At 36.0% G+C, this 14,451-nt stretch overlaps 1 protein-coding gene across 1 annotated transcript in view; it reads left to right on the top strand.

The window, feature by feature from the left end:
- Positions 1-9,380, top strand: part of TMEM181 (transmembrane protein 181) — a gene marked incomplete in the record, with an annotated part of 34,578 nt that extends 25,198 nt beyond the window's left edge. The window contains 9 exon segments of the mRNA XM_072409364.1: positions 573-703; positions 826-917; positions 1,851-1,908; positions 2,969-3,071; positions 4,609-4,660; positions 4,891-4,973; positions 5,393-5,482; positions 6,417-6,483; positions 7,325-9,380. Of these exon segments, the coding sequence (XP_072265465.1) occupies positions 573-703; positions 826-917; positions 1,851-1,908; positions 2,969-3,071; positions 4,609-4,660; positions 4,891-4,973; positions 5,393-5,482; positions 6,417-6,483; positions 7,325-7,403 (755 nt within the window).
- Between the last annotated feature and the right edge of the window lie 5,071 nt (positions 9,381-14,451).

Here is a 14,451-nt window from a genome sequence, read left to right as displayed (position 1 = left end):
CCAGAGTGGATTCCAGGCGGGGAGAGAGAGAGAGCCAGAGTGGGTTCCAGGCTGGGAGTGAAAGCCCAGAGTGTTTCAGGCTGAGAAGAGACCCAGAGGCCCAACAGTACTACAAAACAGTACTGATATAGTGATTGTGTTAGTAACAGAGGGGCACCTAAGTAGGAGCCAGAGGCCCAACCAGGCTACTGATTAGTGTTTTGTTGTGAAGTGCTGTAGAGTGTGCTGTAACACTTACCTAAACAAATAAAAACTGCTGATATTTTGGACTTTTGAAGTCCAAAAAAATGCTGCCTCTAATCTGCACTGTAAGCATCCCGTTACCATGAGCCAACCCCCAGTGATCTATCACAAAATTTGTGATAGATGTGTGGGGTGTTAGTATATACGTCTGGGTTTAAAATGCTATGTGAAAAGTATTTTCTTGTGTTTTAGGAAGAATCTTAAACAGAGAATTTATTAACATACTGTTTTTTGCTTGTTACCTGACCAAACAGCTAGAATTTCATGTAGATGGCTAGACTAAACAGTGGACCATTTTAATCGCACAATGTTTCACCTGTTTCTTTCAGATCCATTCTTCCCTCTCACATTCCTGGTTAATAGCTGGTTTCCTGGCATGTTGGATGACCTGTTTCAGTCACTCTTCCTTTGTGCACTTTTGCTTTTTTGGCTTTGTGTTTATCATGGCATTCGAGTTCAGGTACACAATATAAATCTATTTGGTCAGCAATAAATATCTTTTTATGTTATATAAGTGTTAAATACTATGCATGTGACATAACTTTACCTACATTTTTTAATAAAGCTTTCCCTGTCTCTTAGGGTGAAAGAAAGTGTATGACATTCTATTTGCCAAAGTTGTTAATAGTTGGACTGCTTTGGCTTGCTTCTGTGACTCTAGGAATATGGCAAACGTAAGTATTACTTATGGTTTTGTAACTGATTCTGGCATAGTTATTCTTAACAGTAGCTGGGTTTTCATGCTAAAGGAACTGTCAGCTTACATAAAACCAGTGGCCAGAAAATTCCTTAGAGGTTATAAGGTGAAAAAAATGTTTTGTATGTCTTTGTCAATAAATGCAGAAAATTAAATGTTTTGCATAAAATTTTGTAGTCTTACTAGACCCCTTTAAATAAAAATGCTGTTTGGAACCTAAGATGAGGATAATCATTTTCAGGGTTGCTTGCTGGTTAAATATATCCATATTAATATCACAGCAAACCACAAGGACAGTTTTTACAGTGAGTGAACATTTAACAAAGTAGGTTTAATCTTCTGTTTAGAGAACCATTAAATAGTCTTCCACAAGAAATGTTTCTAAAAAATAATTGAAAATTGTTTGAGACCTGTCATATTAAAAAGACTGTCAGTGGTAATCCTCTCAGTAGAAAAAATAAATTTGCTTGGTTGTCATGTTGACCCTCAATATTTGACTTACACTGACATTGATCTTGAGTAAGCAGATGGGTAAATACTGCTGACATCTGCAGGTCAAAGACAAGGAAAAAAATGAGACAGTTGGTCATCAGCCACTGTATGCCCACTGTTTACTGGTTCTTGAGCATTATGAACTCTTTTCAGTCTGCTATTGATTTGTCTTACATGAGTAGAGTAAAATGTTCACCCAGTGATTTTTTTTTTTACCATTATAAATCTGTATGGATTTTTTAAATTGCAATAAGAGATTGCACCACATCTTGTTTGTTTTTATTTGGACTTTCTCTGGATGATATGATGATTACATTTATTTAGGATGGATTGATATATGCACAATCGTTGCATTTTTTAAAACATTTATATGAATCGCTTACAAAAACATTTGAATGTATTATTTTATTTTAAACAGTGTTAATGAATTACGTGATCCAACTTACCAGTACAGAGTAGACACTGGCAATTTCCAGGTAAGTGTTTTGGATACATGTATATTTTGTATAAAGAGATGTGAAGTAGAGTTTTTAAATGTGATTACTGAAGACTATGAATACTTTCAGTATTTTTGAGAGTGTAGATTGTGGGACATAATTTCATTTGGTTTACAAATTCGTTTTATATCATTGGAGATAATGACCCCTTAATGATCTAAAGCAGAACTACACCTGAAATACTCATCTATGCCTGCTCCATCACAGGTACCTCCACCTTCTCCCTTTATTACCTGCACATCCCATCCTAATTGGCTGGGCAGGGGTGATGTAATTCTGTCTGGGCCAGTGCAGGGGAAGCCAAGATTGCAGAGCTTTTTTTGACAGTTCCCCAGCATGATCAGACTGGTAAAACAAAATATTGTAGAAAAGAAATTGCCTGTTTTTTTTGCAAAAATGACCTGCCTCATCGGAATTTTTTTGAAAGGGGAACATTAGTTTGACTTTAACATACTTTGAATCAAGTTAAATTACAGAGCGAAATACATGGAGTTTATCATGCTCAAAATTTTGAGGTAGGTGTAAACCTTACTGAATACGAATACATTTTGTTTTGTTTATTAAACATTTTCCATATTTTAAATACTTTTTACTTTTCATGCCTTTATGCAGTCATTTCACTTCTTGTCACCCTTTCACTTCTTAAAGCTCAGTTCCTGTTATGGACAACAGTGGACCATTTTATTAAATAGACAAGCCATTTCAGTAAAACATGCCTAGTTTTTACCACATATGAAAAAAATGTTATTTAGCAATCCATTGAGTTAGTTCCAGCTTAGACAAAATAACACACAGGACTGAATAGTGACATAAGCCTTAGTACCACCACCGTGTTTGATGGGGACATAGGCATCAAGCATTCCAAAAGTCTTGAATGCTAAAAGGGATAGATGGAGGCTGCAACCCAACAACTAAAGGCAAATAGGGACATGTGCCACTGGAGACTTGTTTATCAGGGATGTAATGAGAATTTGAATTTTGAAAGTAAAAACAATTTCCTTTTGTCAATTAATCATTTTCTAAATTCTTTTCGATTTAGGGCATGAAAATTTTCTTCCTTGTGGTGGCGACAATGTACATCTTATATCTTTTGTTTCTTGTTATACGAGCATGCTCTGAACTACGAAATATGCCATATGTTGGTAAGATGTTTTGTCAAGTAAACTGACTAAATTCTGTACATAAGTGAGAAGAAAAAGTAGGTGTATCTTGTCAGTAATAACAGAAACAGATTGCGTAGCATCTGTGTATGCCAGAAAGTGCCAAAGTTCTAAATGTTTATTTAGAACCGGTCTGTGATAATACAGATTATTCTGTCCCTATTTAGACCTGTCTGATAATATGTAAACAAAACTTGGTTTACAACACAAGTTGTCTTTAAATTACTCAAGAGTAGAAATCAATTTGTATTGAATTAGAAATAAAAGCAGTAGGTAAAGTGCATATCTTATCCACATTATTTTCTGCAAAGTATGAAAAATTCTCACTGTGCGTTGATGTGTTTTAAGGCAGTTCATTTATTTTGAACCGGCTGACAGTATTTTTAATACACCAAAATGTGCATTGTGGTACACTGCATTTGCAGATGCATTGCATGAGCACCACAACTAACCACACCATGGCAAACCACATTACTGTGTATTGTAGTAGTGTGCAAACAGATGTATTGCTGCAGCATGAAAATAGTAATGATGTAGTAATCCTTGAGTGGACAGTAGACAAAGCACCAATGCCGTCAGCTATATTGTGGGTTGCTGTGCAGTCTGTGGTGTCATTAGCTCTACAGAATTGGCATTACAACAATTAGCCTGATTTATTAAAGCTCTCCAAGACTGGAAATGATTGACTTTCATAGGAGAACCTGGATGATCCAGAAAACCTGGAATAGATTTCTTTAAATCATTTGCTATTATTTGGCAAATGTTTTCAATCCTGGACTAGATCCATTCCAGTTTTGCCCGATCACCCAGGTTCTCCCATGATATCTTTTCCAGTCTTTGAGACCTTTATTAACCTCCCTAGCGATAATCCAGAGTGTGGCTCAGGGTGAATATCCATACCAAGAGCGGTACCCCCCGAGCCACACTCGAGGTGGAATTGCCAAGGAGTTTCAAAACCTGGTAAGCAGAGCCCGTGGCGTCCACTAGCGATGCCCTGCATCTTCTTCTCCTGGCGATGCCAGGCGGGCATCTGTGTAACCTGGCGATGCCCGGCCGGCATATGCGTCCCCACCGTGTAAACGTTGGTGACACGAGGCCAGGGGACGCTAATGCTGGCAGGGCATCTGCATGCGAGCGTGTGGCTGGGAGGCAGGACCAGGCGGGAAATTTAAAATACGAAGTATTTTTAAATGTACTGCTTCTGTATTTAAAAATACTTAATATTTATACCGCCAGGGAGGTTAATAAGGCCCAAAGTGTTCACTCCTTCCTCTCCACATCTGGCAGCATTTTTTTTGTGGGATCATCAGGAAAGGACTAATGAATCTTTTCTGTCTGTGTTCCTAATATTTTTTTTCCTTCCTAAAGTAAATGTTTCTAATGAAGCCTTGGATATCAGAAAAACCTGATAGAAGTTTCAAAATGCATGAAATAAAAATGACTGAGGGTGGTATTTAGGTATCGGTTTGGTTGTGCTTCTTGATATTATATTTATTAAAATCTATTTTCTCTTTTTCAGACCTGCGGCTAAAATTTCTGACAGCTTTAACTTTTGTAGTGCTTGTTATCAGGTATGTCAAAGATGTTAATGTATGCATACTGTATCCGCTATGAAAGCAAACATGATTGATTGTGATATAAAAAGGCTTTTCATTGTGCATCAGTTATTAACTTTAATTTGCTCACATACTCAAATGAGTCCTGAGACATTAATAATTGTCAGAAAAATGACACCAGCTGAATAAACCTTTGTGGTCTTTTATTATGATTGTTAATATATTTTCCTCTGTTTGTCTTGCAGCATTGTTATTTTATATCTACGATTCGGTTCACGAGTATTGCAGGACAATTTTGTTGCAGAGCTTTCTACGCATTATCAAAATTATATCCTTTTGCAACTGCTTGCTTCATTTTAATTTTCTAACTGGTTGTAGTAACTACAGAGTAAAAATTACTACTGTGGGTTAGTGTCTGTCTCTCTCTTCATTCTATGTCCTCTTTGTTCTACCTTCTTTCACTAGTCCACTTTTTTATTTATAGTTTTGTCATACAAAAGTGACAGAGGTAGGGGTGGACACACTATAGCACTGCAAGGGTTGATAACTATGGTCATCTCTTATTCACATAATTTAAATATAGAATATTAGTGTGTGTAAATATATTTATAGTTACCAAAAAGTTTTTAGTTTGTTTGTTTTTTGTGATCTGCTACTTTAGGCTCTTTAGTATTTATTGTTGGTTGTCAAAAATCATTGTACATGCTTCTTAGAGAGAAGTCTTTTTTTTCCCTTAACCGTGAACACCAGCGGAGTTCCTGTCCTTCTATGGCCTGCTAAACTTCTATCTATACACTTTGGCATTTGTCTACTCTCCATCAAAAAATGCACTTTATGGTAAATGTTTGGAAATAATTCCTCATGTATTTTCAGAAAATTCTTGTTTAATATTATACCTGATTCATATAGCACCACCACCTTCTATTTTGATGTACATACTACAAACATAAACTGCAATGTAGGAGATGCAGATAAAGTTTAGATGAATTACTAACCTAAAACTATACCTAAAGGTGGAAAATGATGATGAATATATACACACAGTAAAATAAATACAAATCATAGGTGACTTAAATCAAGTTATATGCTTGACTAAAAAAGTAAATTATTACATTATTTGCTATATTTTATATATTATATTATATATTATTATATTTGCTATATTATATAATATTGCTATAATATTTTGAAGTGAGATTACTTCAAGTAGAGATCCACTTAAAGTAGATTGAAGTAAACTTTAAGCAGACTGGTTCTTTATTACAGAAGGGACCGGCTATGTCTCTTCTGCAACAAAACAAGCGTATGTGTTTGAAATAATTTACCTAAACTCGCTTTTGACAAAATCAACATTCTGTTCTCTTCCTGGTTTCAGTTCCTTAGACTTCTTAATTGGCTGGACCAGAATGATGTAACTCACCCACATGTGCACCGGAGTTCAATAATTTCTAAGAAATTTGGCAAATGTGAGTCAGGTTATGCCAGAAATTAGTGTGTTTTGCAGAGTAGACATAGCCTATGTCTTCTACAATAAAGTACCTGTCTGCTTGCATATGCATGTGTTGCTCGGCTTTTTGCCAGAAACCCAGAGCAATCAGGCAGAAAGGAGGGATGATGTAGAAGGGACATTGTCTGTCCTGTCTGATCATTTATTCTTAAAAGTGGATTTTAGTTCTTTTTAAATGAACATGTTGCTAATGATATATAAGGAATATATGATTTGTGCTGTATTATGATAACATACATAAACTGACTTCTATTCCTTTTACAGAATCACAGTTGAAAGATAACCCTGCCTTTTCAATGCTCAATGACTCAGATGATGATGTAATATATGGGTAAGATTTTTTTCTTTCAGTTGTGGGGTACATATTTCATCCCTGATTTATTCACGCCTCATCACCTTTTTGTGGCTTGAAATTTTGCCTAATGGCTGGTGATTTGACTTGACTTTCAAGTGATAAATAGTAGCAGTGCCAATGTAGAGGAATAGGGATTTTATTAAGCCTGAAACACTTTTTTTATTTTTCAGTTTTTCTTTTTTTTCTTTTAATAACAGTGGCAGTGATTTAGGTATGTAAATATTCCTGCAAACTCTGTAGTGGTAGGCACTATTCACAGCAAAAGCACTAAAGTCTGAGAACAAATTGTCATTCTGCAAGTCCTTGGAATGTCTTGTTGACAATGGGGGATAGTTTGGTCTTGTTGGTAAGGCATTGTGGGACTCTGAAGAACAGTAGATGGATATGTTGTTCAAAAATTACCAAAACCAGGTTTTCTTGTGATTAATATAGAGGCTGTACAACCTCTTAAGTGAATGACTTAATATGTCGGATGTTTGGGAGTTTCTAGATTGCACATTAATGGAAGCCGTAATAAGCCATTATGACTATCAAGTTAGCTGAGCTGCTGAATGTAGGATTTCAGGGCTTCTGCTATGAACTTTTAGAATAAATTGCTCCATGGTGCCTGCAGCTACAGAGGTCTGTGAGGCTCTACTGCTTGGTATGGATAGTTAGTTAATTGCTTTAGTATGAGCACACAATCAAATTAGGACCAATCAAGTTGCTGGTACTTGGAGCACAAAACAGATTTGTCTTATTCAGTGCATACATTATTGTAAGCTATATTTGAGGCTTATTGGTGACATAAAAACTTTATATTTCCTTATGTTCTCAGGAGTGATTATGAGGAAATGCCTCTGCAAAATGGACAAGCGATAAGAGCTAAATATAAAGACGAGTCTGATAGCGATTGAGTAGATTGGTATCATCCCGACGGTGTGCCTTTATGTGCAGGAGGAAACATTCGGAAGGATGGACAATTTCTTTCAACCTCAACAAGTTTTTCTGGATTGCTGCTCTTTCCGCAGGGGATTTTTACTTTGTTTTATGTGTTGTTTTTCTGATGACCAAATCCAAATGACCCAAGGGAGCCTTGAGGACAGATGTCAGTCTGTTTTGTAGAGTGTACATTAAAGCTACGAACTGGTTTAAATATTACTTCCAAAGCACAGCAAGCTTTGTCAATATTTTTTATTTAGCAAGTTGCTGGAGTAGCGTGAATCTTAGTTGGAACAAGTCCTCTGCAAGTGTGAGTGTGATGTCTGTATGTTTATGGATCAGATTCATTTTTTTTCCTTTAGGAGATTGTATTTATGAATTTTGCTGCACAATTTCTTTTTAAATGTTGGTGTTATTAAAGGGTGTAAATAAGGTTTACATGAAGGATATCTGTTGAAGTGCTTTATCACACAGCAAAATAATAGGCACTAATTTAAAAAGGGACATTTACAGTGCTAAATGATGTCATTTGATCATTTGTTGAGATAAATATTTAAAGCAGTCATGTATATTAACCCTTGTCCATAGCAGAGTGCTTACCTAATGAGACATTGGGTGTCAGAGTGCCATTTCTCATCCCTTGTTCTGTGAGCCAAAATCTTGTGTTTTCCAGCACATCTGATCATACTGACATTACAAATAAAAGCCTGGAACACCATAAATACCCCACAGTAATTAAGCTACTGTGCTGTTTTCTGCATTATCTTCATTTATGAAAACCTTGACAGAGGAGGATACCAACTGAGCATTGCCAGATCATTTCTGCATTTTGCATACACGTGTAAGTTAAAAAGATGGGAAAACGCCTAGTAATGTTCCAGTCGTGAAGGTGAAACACTCCAGTTGTCTCCACAAGATACAATAAAGGATACCTAAGCTGAAAATGAATTTAACTTGGTTTGGAAACTGAGGATGTATAGATAAGAATGCTTAACAAGAAACTCTCAAGTTGTCAAGCAAATAGGAAGTTGTTGCAGATTTAGTATAACTTTTCCTAGACTGAGTGTGGCCCTGGTAACCTTGATTTATGTGCTCATAAGACATTCTTGAAACTTTAATGATCAGGATATTTATAATTATGGGATGTGTGCAGAATTACAGCCTTGGTGCACATTCTGAGGTATATACTTCACCTTTGTGCTTGGGTTTACAGAACTTAAAGATTGATCATCTATGGTTTATCTGTAGGTTTGGGGAAAATAAACTATGGGTTTCTAAGTTTACAATACAGAGAGGCCATATGAATACATTCAGCTTCATAATGATAATTGGAGGCACTGGACATATAAATTGTCTCTTCCTTGTCTATTGCCAAATTTCTATGCTTTGCTACCATATGCCTTCCCATGGATATCCCCACAATTTACATACAGTGTCATGATCAGCAGAAGCATGGAGAGGGGAGCTCCTAACAATCATCACCACAGCACTAGATGTAAAAAACAAAACCTTGACTACCAATATAAATATGCTTTACCAGCAGCCAGCCATTGTTTACCACTAAACAATTTTAATGAAATGTATGGAAATAAATCTTTCATTTTTAGTATACTGTATGGCTATCTTTATCTTTTAAAATATTGGTGCCTGGGATTGTTACATTTCCAAAACAATAAATAGACTAATATTGGCTTGTAAGTTAAATATGTTTACATTCTGAAATCATCCTGGCAAGAATCAACAGCATATCAAAACCATAATTGTCAGCTGTCCAGGTTTCTTTTTGCAAATATGCAGTAAGTTTGTGTTTTAGGTATATAGTATGCACGTTGCTTAAATGTTTGCCCACGGCAGTAGTTGGCTTATACAGTATAAATTGGCAACGGATACATTTTTTTTATTTCATAAATTATTGTTCCCTTTTTAATAATTATTAAACAATGATGATTCTACTCTGCTTGTTGTATTTTTTTGTGTGAATTTTCTTTATAACTAAACTCCAGAATTACCTTTCTCTCCTGTCATGTAAGCGAAGCTCTGCACACCTCACCTTCCATACAACATTATAACTTGCAGCTGGTATCTTCAGCCAAACTTTCCTGAAAATGGTGCATGTGATTCCACCAAATTATGAATGTTTTAGTAAGGTTTATATTTTACAGGGGTAGTGAGTGATGAGAAGAGAACTCCCACCACCACCCACAGATCTTCCTTTAATTACTTACAGTTTTTTCTCTTCCCTGGAACTTTCCAAAGATATCATCTGGGACTTAGAACTTCATTTTAGTTGATGATACTGCTTTATGTTGAGTTTATTGGAAAATAGACATGTGCCTTATAAAACTGAAACTTAGCTCTGGACAAGCAGCTGAATACAATTGAAAGCTGAAAACAATTCATATCCAATAATCCATGCCTGGGATTTACACAGCTGGGCTGGGTAACTGGCCTGGGCCACTCATTCTCTTCTTCCCCACAACATCTGCTGATTGGACAATGAAAGTATGTCCTTAGCTTTCTGTAAGCCTACACCAGGTGGATTACAATGATAAGTTTGATAAACACCAGGCTTATCAAACTTATCATTGTAGAGAGAAGTAAAAGTAAGAATCTTTTGCTGGGGTGAGTTTCATAAAAAAGAAATGTTTTTTTTTTACCTTTCATGGGCAAATTGCTAAACAAAGGCAAGCATTGGTGAGCTTTAATTAGATATAATCTAAGGACTTTCATATTACCACCTTGCCCTCCAGTTATGTAGGCACTACTGGAAAGTGCAAACAGGTAATAAAGGGGGTTGCTCACTGCTTACTCCTTCTACCAAAAAACTCCTTACGTGACCCTTACTTTCTACAAGTATGCTAAAGAGACCTACATCTACCCTCTGTGGTCCAATGACCCTGCATCCTTTTTTTACCATAAGGCATTCATTAATTAATAAATAAATAAATAAAAAGCATGGTTATGTATTTAAGGTCCCCCTTGAGTCAAATAGCCGCTGGATGCAATGCAATTCCAAAAGCAGGGACTCCCTTTGCACCTCTGGGACAACCCCCTACTGTGCCTTTTGTGGTGCTAAGTGACTGATACCATTCATCAACTCCCTGGTCAAAAATAAAGGGAAAAAAAGAAAACCTTAAACAGTCACTATCAGTCACATCTATTGACTGATCAGCTGCTAATTATTTCATTTTCATATTGGGGTGTAGAAAACACTATAATGTAAATGGGGAAAAAAAACAATGAAAGAAATGCCACTTAATCACACCAGGATTTTATTATGGGAATTATGTTACAATATCCTTGCTGGAATGGTAACCATCTGTTAAATTGATCAGTGTGTAACCTTTTCTATACTTGTTTGGATGAATAAACCCACTGCATCTATGCTCATAACTTTGTATATATCTATATTACTATTACCTCCGTTGGCTACAGATCAGATAGTGTCATCCAGGGTTTTGTGGAACCCAATGGTTCCTCCAGAGGTTTCCTAAATTTTAGTTGATTAACCTCCCATTTGATGGTGCCTGTCTTGTTCCAGAGTCAATGCCACTTGGCAGAGGCAGCTGCAGAATACAACTCTTTAGTTTTACATTTGTATTGGTTAAGTGAGTTGCAAAGCACTGAATATTTTACTTATTCTTGGCAATCTTCTTAACTTTGAACACAATTACATGTACAACTTAATGTAGCTAAACACAAAATCAAAACTTTAATAAACTACACAACTGTTTTGCAATTAGCACAAGCTGGTTCTGTGTTCGATTTAATCCCACCACAACACCACCTGGTGGACAGATTCAGAATGGCAACCACTGCCAAACCCATGTTCCTGTACAATCAACTATGTTTGCACTTTAATTAAACAATTAATCATGCAAAATGTTTAAAAACATACCTCCATAGGGTATTAGCCCATCAGAGGTAAAAAATTTGACCTGATCATGCACTTTGTTTGTCTGTGTTAATTTTTATAAAATTCATCCATTATGCATGTTATGTAATTTTCCAAACATTACCCTGACCATAAAAAGGCTACACACCAATTCTTTGCCTACATTTTCTTTCTACCATACACCTGCTAATCCAGCACCATGTTGTAATTATAGGGTTAATTAACAAAAGGAATCATTTTAGTTCACCCATCACACATTTACTTTGAACCTCCAATCACATGCACAATTTTTTTTCTGATCACACATTTGGGTGTTTGGAGTGGATGTAGATTTCATTGAAAGCTGTAGTGTTAGTCAATCATCTCCTATATGGTAAATCTGTCTGGAAACAGTTTATTTTTTTCTGTAAGAGGCTTAACTGCTTAGTGGTGCTTAGTGTGTATGTCCAGTGGGTTAGTTGGTTTTATATGGTAGAAGCAGGTGGTTCTCGTGTAAGACCTAACACAAGGCTGATGAGCGTTTACACATAAATTCTACATATTTGTAATGGGAGCATGTTTTGTGAATTTGTCTATTGTATGTATGAACACCAATGTCAGACAATGGTCATCCTTACCCATATTCTAATTACTTGATCTGATTATAAAAAAATACTTTCATTGTGTTCTGCCAAAATTAATTGGAACATTCTTGTTATTAAACATATTTTAACATTATTTAAGATGTCAAAAAAACATTAAAAGTACTAATTACCATTTGTAGTTTCTTGAACCATTTAGCAGAAATAATATAATAATGATATGTTCATAACTTAGGTCTATGACAGTTACAGATTTACTAAATGTATGGCATGTAATGGCCTACAACCCAATCAAAGTCTTCAACAGAGTTTCTCAACTAAGGTTTCTCCAGAAGTTGCTAGAGGAACAATAAGCAATTTGTGACTCTCAGGTAAATTTAATTGATATCGATGATCTTTTTAGCTATCTATTTGGGTGACATTCTTCCCACTGACCAGCAAAGTAAGAGACATTCGTCCCACTTACCATCACACTAATGTACTGCCAGCTGTGGATATAGTAATTATAACGGGTTTCCTGAAGATCTGAATGGTATTTTAAGCGTTTCCCCATGTTAAAAAGGTTGTTACCATGTTAAACAGGTAGTACCACGTACTCTATGGTTATTAGTAAATCTAAAAGAGGCTCAACAATCAAATGATACTTTGTGGCCATCTCAGGGGTTTGTATCTAAGACACAAGAAGTGTGAGCTGTTAGAAGACCTGCTGCTTAAAGAAAGCACTCTTCAAAGTCAAATGATGTGTTAAACCCTTGCAGGAGGGGTATTTTTGCTGGATTGGTGCTGTATGCAAATATTATGTTTTTAATCCATGTGTTCTTTATTTCTACATCTTTTTTACATTAACTAAAGTTTCACTTTACAAATTTGCAATCAGAAGGGGTTGTATTTCAGAAAGGGACAAGTGTTGTCTAATCTGCAATAAAACATAATCACCTGTCTGGTTGGCCCCTAACTGTCAAACTCAAATTGCACATCCCAGATTCCCCTACAGATGCTGGGACTGACAGATGGAATCCTATGATTAGAGACATGTAATAAAAAGCTGATCAATGAAATCAATGTAAATTAAAGGTTGGTTGTACATTGATAGGCTCCATGTGAAAAGGGTCTTTACTAGGTCTTTTCCATCATTGGAAAGTGGTAAAGTAATCAGTGAGTACACCTATAACTCTAATACTAAATCTAATACTAAACAATTACTCCAGTAAACATCACTTGTCATGTGAAAACACTTAAACCATTTATAAGCTGAAATGTCACTGCAACCTAATATATATATTAGGTTTTACCCTAAATTTTTGGTGAATAATCAAATCTCGGGAGGGGGATTGTATTTCAGCTTTTTATTTTTTTTATTTTTTTTTTAAAAGAATACGCTATTGCCATATGGTTTGTTTACGTTCTGTTTTTTTCCTTTCAAACTTTTCTGGGATCAAAGAATTAATTAGCTGATCTTGTATTTAGATAAAAGTGAAATTTAATTTACTGTACAGGTAGTCCCTGAGTTAAGGACATCCGACATACGGACGACTCCTAGATAGGAACAGGGCTTCCCTGCTCGCTCGTGTGCAGGATGGAGGCTTGATGGGGGGGGTTGCATGGCTAGCAGAAGATGTCTGAGCTGTTCTACAAACAAGTTGTTTCTTTTTGAACATCAAAGCACAGCTTGCTCCTGAAGTTAATGAATGTCTAGGCTCCCCAAAGTTTTTTTTTTTGTTTGTTTGTTTTTTTGCTCTCTGTCCTAATTGCATTTAATAAAGTAATGTACCTGTTCTGTTTTACATACAAATTCAACTTAAGAACAAACCAACACTCCCGATCTCGTATGTAATCTGGAGACTACTTGTATCTGCCTATTTGTTACTTGGTAACTATTCACTCCAAGTCATTAGTCAATAGGTTGAGGAAGGGTTTACCTAACTTTCTGTACCAGAAACAGGAAATTAGAGGTAATCTCCCAAAACTCAGGCTCAGAATAGCCCTGCCATCAAGAAAATTTCAGATTCTGAAAAATCCTTTGTTGCACCACCAAGAGAATTGACCTGGTTCACAACCTGGAGGAAATTCTGGATTATGCCATAGTGGAGAGATTTAGAATTTTTTACTTTACTTGTGACAATGACCTCACAAACGCTATCCATTTTTTGCCTAGATACATACAGGCTTTAAATGAGCTACGAACATACTGAAAACCGGAGCAGAACCATTTTTCCTAAAGCAATGCATCAAATCTTAAGGTGCATTTTCAAGGCTGCTTTTGAAAATGAAAGGTATTGTGATCCACTGCAACACGTATTGTACATTTCTATGTGTTGCAGTAACAGTGTTAACACACGCATTACTGTAATGCATAGGTATGCCCTTTTTAATTTAAGAATTGTTCTACAGAACCTACAGTTACATGTTATAGGCTTAATCTATTCCTTGCTATTTTCACACAGGGTTTTACCTATGCCTAGCCTGCTTTACCTTGGGATCAGGACCACATTCAGTGGTTGATATGGTGGTCTGGTGTAAAATGCACTGCTGATGTAGTAGTTCACA

This window comes from Pyxicephalus adspersus, chromosome 4 (assembly GCF_032062135.1).
Source record: "Pyxicephalus adspersus chromosome 4, UCB_Pads_2.0, whole genome shotgun sequence".
NCBI classification, from domain to species: Eukaryota; Metazoa; Chordata; class Amphibia; order Anura; family Pyxicephalidae; genus Pyxicephalus; species Pyxicephalus adspersus.
This window is presented reverse-complemented; position numbering and strand designations above follow the sequence as displayed.